The sequence below is a fragment of the Phalaenopsis equestris genome, unplaced genomic scaffold (genome assembly GCF_001263595.1).
Source record: "Phalaenopsis equestris unplaced genomic scaffold, ASM126359v1 Scaffold000084, whole genome shotgun sequence".
In the NCBI taxonomy this organism is placed as follows: Eukaryota; Viridiplantae; Streptophyta; class Magnoliopsida; order Asparagales; family Orchidaceae; genus Phalaenopsis; species Phalaenopsis equestris.
In genome coordinates, this window is record NW_018164526.1 from 89,013 (window position 1) to 96,943 (window position 7,931).

At 35.2% G+C, this 7,931-nt stretch overlaps 1 protein-coding gene across 1 annotated transcript in view; it reads left to right on the top strand.

The window, feature by feature from the left end:
• Window positions 1-3,996, top strand: part of LOC110019878 (protein LIKE COV 1-like) — a 31,657-nt gene extending 27,661 nt beyond the window's left edge. The window contains exons 6-7 of the mRNA XM_020717738.1: window positions 2,946-3,072; window positions 3,867-3,996. Coding sequence (XP_020573397.1) covers window positions 2,946-3,072; window positions 3,867-3,964 — 225 coding nt within the window. The 3' untranslated portion in view covers window positions 3,965-3,996. The remainder of the gene's footprint in view (window positions 1-2,945; window positions 3,073-3,866) is intronic.
• The last annotated feature ends 3,935 nt before the right edge of the window (window positions 3,997-7,931 follow it).

The following is a 7,931-nucleotide window of genomic DNA, read 5'->3' on the forward strand; positions in this document are numbered from 1 at the left end:
ATGCAGAGGAGAAGAGAGCCGAATGGGAGAGGCGAAGTTTCGGTGTGGAGGGGAGTTCGCAAGAGGGGAGGCGAAGCAGGTGCTTCTGCGTGAGGAAGAAGATCGTTATTCACGAAGCTGTCGAGGTAGGCGATCGAGGAAGAAGGGAACGAATCGCAGGTCTTAGCGCAGAGGCGGGATCGATGAAGGGTTTCAGTTGGGATTTCGGTGGAGGCGATCGCCTAGGCTGCGATCGAGATAGGGAGATGGGGCTGGGTTCGGTCACGAGTGGAGGGAGGCTACGATGCTTCTCTGTGAAGACGGATCGGGAGAAAGGGATAGCCACGAGCTTCGGTAGTAAAGGGAAGAAGCGCGGCCAGCCGGGGGAAGGAGCTCGAGCGTGAGAGTGAGGAGTTTTCGGTGCAGAGCGGAAGAAGAGAGGAGCCAAACAGGAGAGACCATGCCAGGAAGGAGCTAAGCGGGATTGTATAGCCGAGGTGAACGTTAAGGGAGATTAGGCGGGGAATTAATTTGTTTCCATTCACGTAGCTGGGTTCAAATGGAAAATTTTGACTCCCAATTAAGATAAAATTAAATGACGAATTTGAAATTCAAAAATTTAAAATTCAAAATGGTTTAACATTTGTTCAGCCCGAGTTCAGCCCAAATTGAACCTGAGTTGAACCTGGGCCTCGGCTGAGTCCGGGCCCGCGCCCCGCTATCGTGCATCGATTTTCGTGTTAGTCGCTCGTGCGCGAAATCATAGCAATATGGGTGTCCTTTCTAGTTAAATTTGATGTTCCGGACGCGTTGGCGCGATCCGTTTCGTCATCCGGGGTCGTCCGGACGAGTTTGCCGACGGGCGAGTCGATTCATGTCCTGGTGCAGTGAGTGTATGAATTGCGGCGTTCACGAATAATCGAGTCACAAAGGGTTCACCTAAGGCTATTTGATCCTATAGGAACTCAATTTCAGGTCCTCTACATGTTGGTCCTTAGCCCTTGCAACTAGAAGTTGAGTGCTTGGAACCACTCATGCGAGTTCTTCACAAAAATGAGTCAAGAAGTGGCTTGAAGTTCTACGGGAGGTGGGCTCCATTGCTAGTCCGCTAGGATTGTCAATAAGAACTCCTAAAGCTAGATCCTAGGTTCTAAGAGTAGGAGACTAAGACCTCACCAAAAATGAGGTCAACAACATTCTACATTTTTCTCATTATTTTCCAGATTTTTTTGTGTAATTGATCATATATATCTAAGCCAATCACAATTAGTGGTTGATTGTATTTAAGGCTAACATTTGCAGACTAGTTACTATTGTATTATCGATTAGTCATATTATCATCGGTTGATCATGTTTATTTTGTGTCTTTCAGTAGTGCATGTAATTTTGGTTTTTTTGTGTTGTATGATCCACAAGCATATATAATTGTAATTTTTTTCTCCTTGGTTTTTGTTAACTTTCGGTTCAAGTTTTTTTTTTAAATTTTGTCAAGTCCAGTACAGCAGTAGAATTAAAATTTTAGAGTTTGTTTTGCTTTACATCATAAAGCTTCACTTAAGTTAGGTTTTCAAATAATTAGAAGCACTAGCTCCTTTCTTTGATGTTTCTGTATAATAATTGAATTTTCTACAGCTAATTCACGCCACTTTGAGAATAGAAAGACTTCTAAAAGGGAGTCATTAAACTTATACGTTGCATACAGCCAAAAACTTCCAAAATTTACTTACTTTTAATCACATCTGTGCTGTATATTCTCAAATAGCAATAACCGTGGCCCATACTAGTGCACACCCAAAAAATCCTCTATTAGGGATGTGGATTTGGTTGGCTCAAAGATTGTAGGTTCCTAAAAATTTGGATTGACTTTTAGCTCGGATTGAGTTTCAACCATAGTTATCGAACAGACTAAATAGCCAAGTCCAGCTCAAATTGAACTTTACTTGGATCAAACCTAAATTGGAACTAGCTAGCTCAAGATTAGATTGTAATGTATATGAATACTTGCATGGAGATATACACACATATATTCCATATATTGAAATAGTAATATATATACATTTATGCAATTATATATCAATCAATATTTATTGGACACATTTTCTTAGATGTATATTTAAAATAGTAGAAAATTTGAACACATTTTTATTGGAATATTATTCGAACACTATAATAGCATCAAACCTTTGCCCAAAACCTGAGATGAATTGAAATCAGTCATAAATATTGTTGTTCTGTGCAGTCTTTTGTGTGCTGTGGGGTTACCAGCACAAAATTAAGTTCCTCTCATTTTTCTCTATCATACGGATGATCTATTTCTATGGGTATTTTTACTATTTTATGTTTTCTGGTGGCCAATTTCTATTGCCATAGGATTGCCTAGCAATTTGGTTTATGTTCACCAAAAAAATATATTGTGGCTATATTAAATTCTTGATTTTTTTTAAAAAAGACATTTGCATACATAGCACATAATTCATATGTATTTACATATCATTGTCATGAATCATACTTTCTATGAAGTATTTTGTGCACTGTGAGAGTTGCCCTAGAGTAGAATTTAGGAAGATAAGATAAAGAGTTGGCATGCTCTAGTCAAGCTTCAAGTTGCAGCGAATGTTATGTATAGCTTAGAATGTAAATTTGGAAAATCTTAGTGCTGTCTTTTATGTGGAATATGAGGGTAGTGGTATTGCTTAAAGACTAATATTAACTAAATTAAGTTTGCATGGTTTATTTATAAGTAAATTTGCTTGATTTATTTAGTATCGCTGTGAAGATTAGGTCTATTTCCTGATGTGTTTTAGCTTTTTACTACTCGTATGGTCTGATGGAAAGTTTATTTTGACTTGGCCAATAACTGTTATATTTACAGTACCTTTCTCTTTAGTTCCCTGAAAATGTGAGCCTTCCAAATCCTCTATTATGCTTATGTGCCTTGTAAAAAGATCTCTCTATTGCCATTACAGAACTATTCGGTTGATGAGGAGCTCTACTGTGTGTATGTTCCAACCAATCACCTCTACCTTGGTGATATATTTCTGATAAATTCTATGGATGTTATTCGGCCAAATCTATCTGTCCGCGAAGGAATCGGTGAGTAACAAGTTTCTTGAGCTTTCAACATGATAATTTTGTTTACTAGCTGCTAACACTAGGAAACAACGAGGGATTTACATATATTCCCATATAATTCTTATGCATTTACATATCTTTTATCTGAACTTTTATATTTACGTATATAACCTTTAATGTCATATTATATCTAAACATATACGGAAAGATGTATTTTACTTTAGAAGAGTTAATATTAGCTGTACTTTTGATATGATGTTAAGAATTTGAGTGTGTATATTTTTGTCAGATATGTAAATACATAAAAATAATGTGATATTTAAGTAAATCCTATTCCCACAAAATATATTGTATCAGAAATTCTTGTAATTTATATCAAGGTGGCATGATAAAATTCCTTAGAGCTATTAAATAGTCGCTCAAAATTAAAAGAAATTTAAAAGGAAATAGAAAACAACACAAATGGATTAATTGCAATCATACCACACAGTTCTGATGTAATTACACATCTAAATCCTAAAATTTGATAATGTTATAAACCTATGGATTTAAGTACGAATATTTAGGTTTTAGATATGTAAATACATCACAATTGTGTGGGTATGAATGTACATATACTAACTGGAACATTTGCCTTATAACTCTGAATATCTTATCATATTATGTTGATATAAATTGCATCAGAAGATTATGATATAAATTTAGTATCTTTACACACCCCCTATCATTAGGTACAAATGCATTAATAACCTAATGCAATAACTTCTTATTGATTTTTTTTGTTTTTTATTATCGGTCATTGTTTTTTTAAACAGAGATTGTTGTATCTGGGGGAATGTCAATGCCCCAGGTGCTTTCAACCCTGGATTCAAGAACGTTGCCAAAAGATAGAATCAGGGCCAGTAGAAGCTGAGCTTCAGTAATTTACCCCCCTCAAATTCTAATGTAAGTTCGAGTTTCTTACCAGACTTCTTCAAGCCATTTAATCATTTTTGAATCTTAAATAGCAAGTCAGATATTTGCCCCGCTTTTTGGATTATTGTGTATTATTTGTACTACAAGCGGTTAACTGATGTTAATCTCTTGATTTCATGGGTGTTTTGTTCCATTTTGATTACACTTAGGGGTGCAAATTAGTCGAGTTGAGCTCGGCCATGCCAAGCTTGAACTCAACTTGTCTTGCAAATTTTGAGCTCGAGCTCGAGTTGGGCTTGAATGGTGAGCTCTAGCTGTGCTCGTACTGTTGGCAGCCGGCCGGCTCACGAGCTCAAATTAAAAACTCAATTTTTACGATAGCTCGTCGGAGAAGGTATTGGTGGCTGAATGAGGAGGCAAAGGGAGCTCAACAAAAATTGTATCGAAATAACCTAGCTCGTCGGAGAAGGTATTGGTGGCTGAATGAGGCAAAGGGAGCTCAACAAAAAATGTATCGAAATAACAAGTGGTAGGCTAATCGAGCCGAGCCGGGATGAGCGCGAGCTCGTTTAACCAGTTTAAGCTCGAGCTCATGGCTTGATAAGTTTGGCTCATGAGCTCGTTAATGAGCCGGCTCGGCTCATTTGCACCCCTAATTAAAATAGATGTACTTAGCCTTAAAGCCATTTTTTTGTTTGGTTAGGAGTTCCAAGTAGTTTTACTTAACAGTTTACTTTTTATGACGAACTTAGTGTAAACTACATATTCATGGCTGTTTTTGTATAGCTGTGTCTTACATGGTATGCTGTTGATTTAAATTTTAGAAATTACATGATTAAAATATAGTTTATAGGGAAAATAAACGTTTTAATTTAAGCAGGATTGGAGATGTAAATGAGTGGAGCTCGAGCGAGCTGAGAATTTGGTCGCACTTCTCTTGCTTGAAATTTGGTGTGTTTGGCTTATGTTTGAAATAGTATGATCAAAAGCAACAAACTCAATGTAATGCACAAGTCTCTATTTTTGCTTCAAAGCTTAAAGCTCAGAGCAAAGTAGTATTTTTTTTTAGTTAAAACACTAATAAGTTATACAAGATTAATAATTTATAATTATATTTATCAACAATTATAAAATATAAAGTATGATTTAAAAGTTGATATAAAATAGTGATAATTACATAGTCTTGTTATTTATAAAATCTAGCCCTAGATGTTAATTTGAACTAGTGAACAAATGAATTTATGTGTCATGGTTAAACTATTGAGATTATGATGAAAATGAAAATTATGAGTTGTAGTTTTATCATGAATTTTGATGTTTGAGTGAGAAATTAATAATTGGATGAAAGAGGGTGCTAGATTTGTAAATAGCAATGTTCTGGGTGCTATGTATAAACCCTAAAAAAAATGCAATATAACATATAACTTGAAGTTAACTTTAAGTTGATGCTTTTTGTTTTACCATATTTGTGAAGCATGCTTCAAATGGCTAAGTACTGTCATATGACCAAATGATGCTAAAGAAAAGAACTAATATATGTTGTGTTTTTAATCTTTGTTATTCTATTTACTTTGCAGAACAAAGGAATAGCCGACTAGGAGTTTTTAGGAGGATTTTCTCATCTTTTGTATTATTATTACTATTGTAGATTTACATACTTGCCACAAATTTTTTATATATTTACTTATTTAATGCCTAAATTTTTATATTTACATTTATTACATTTTGTTGCCCGAATGTTAAGTTTGAAAAGGTGTATTGTAATAGTGGAATTTTTGATGTGATGTTATAGATTTGAGTATTTTACATGTAAATAGGAAAGTGAGGGTGTTATATATGTAAATGAGAATTGTGTGATATGTATGTACATGCCTCTATTATTATTATTGCTATTATATATTAAATCAATACTGAACCACATTATCAAACAAAAGTCTCATCGTGCTTGACCTGCTGAAGGAATTAATTGAACATTAGTAATGTGTGCTAGGAGATGTGCGTCGTTTTAGCATTGCACAAGAATTCAATACACAGTCGGTAATAAAAGTGACAGGTAGATATGCTAAAATTTTTTACGTGAAAAAGTAAAAAAAACAAAAGAAAAACATAGCTTAAGTCAGTCAGAATAGTCCATTATGAATTGGAGATTACGCGTAAAGGTTCTTGTCCCCACAAGTGAGAAAGGGCTATACTATTCTTCAATATGCAATATTTGTTACAAATGGTCAGAAGTGATTGCAGTTTGGGATAGTTGTTGGAACTCCAACACACTATCTACGAGGTGCATTGTTGTACTTTGTATTAAATGATATATTGCTTCATCGGGTGTTTTGCTATTTCGCAATTTTGGGATTCTGTAGTTCTCATTGTGACTTTGCAAGAGATTTTTGTTGTAAAGAGCATGTGTGGCGATGGTTGTTGGCGGTGGTCGGCGATTACAGGAACGAACAAGTTTCAATGAACTTTCTGTGTAGAGCACAAAGGTTTTGCTCCTCCTGCAAATTTCAGTGTTCCTCATGTTCAAGCTCTAAGTCCCTTCTTAATGAGGGGGTATGAATCCATTTAGAGTTCGAGAGAGATCTTCCGACACAAGGAAAGAATCTAAGCCACTCCATCTGACAACCCAGGAAGATCCCCACGAGATTTGAGTGTGTTAGTGGAGTTGGAAATGAGTGATTTTAAGCTCGATAGATTTGTCTCATCGAAATGCTCGATATGACTACAAGCTTGTCAGATTGGGAATTCATTTGAACTTCCAATTATGCATCAAAAGTTTTGAAAATAACTTAATGGATTGATTTGGGTCTGATTTGACTCGGATTGAACCAATTTTTGTGTTATTGTGTTCGTCTCCTCGAACTGATCGGATTGAATATAAGTTTGCTAAAATCGGAGTTTTGGATGATTTTTAATTTAGGTTTAAATATTTTTTGTTCAAATAATTATAGATGGCATATCAGCTAGATTTTTAGTTAGTCAAAAACGAGATTGTGAATTCACAAGCTTTTTTCATAGCCTTAGACAGTAAATTTGAGGAGTTTGGCATGCCTGGGAAATTATAGGATTCACCAGTGTTGCCTAAATGTATGTGGAAAATTATAGCACTAAAATTATATTCATAATTTGAAGAGCTTAATGTATTTGTCGAAAGTCGTTACTAATGTTAAGAAATATAATAATTTTTTTATATATTATAAATTCCCAATGTCAGACCGCATCTTTAATGAATGGTTGATGGATGTCTTGGCTAGTCATGATCATGGCGACTTTCTAAAATTATTTATCACCCTTATATACGTAGGCCAGATTATCTTCTTGAGCCAGATAAAGATGATCTGATCAGCCACTTCGCTAGGTGGTGTTGATTCGGCCCTTTGCCATATGTGTTTGATTCAACCAATTCAACAGGTGAGTTTAATTCTTTGAGCAGGTTTCAGTGAAAAATTCCCATATACTTGTTTTGTGTATACATTATCACTTTGAGATTTATTCGATTCAATATTTGTTAATATTAACCGTCATGATAGACAGGAAAATATTTACATTTTGGAAGACATATGCATATAACGCATTTCCTATGTTTTTACATGTCTAACCACTAGGCTTCAATTTTGACAGACACGTCACCTTATGTATGTCTGAAGAAGTGTATTTCATTTCTTAAAATTTAAAATGATTATTAGAGTTTAATTTTCAAATAATTGAAAATTAATTTAATACTTTTATAATTTTTGTTTGGGAATTATTTTAACACTCTAGTCAATTTTAATTGAAAGGCAAACTCAGTTGTTTGTCATCTCCCAAAAGAGCTCTTCGAGTTGGTGGGCAGCCCAAGGTTTAAATACTGTTTTTCGGCCCTACACCTAGTCGATGTGGGATTTTTTGTCTGTGACATTCTTCTTCACTCAATCACGTGACGCCCACGTCACGGATAGACTCCACCAGGGGGCCCACTGGACCATGAA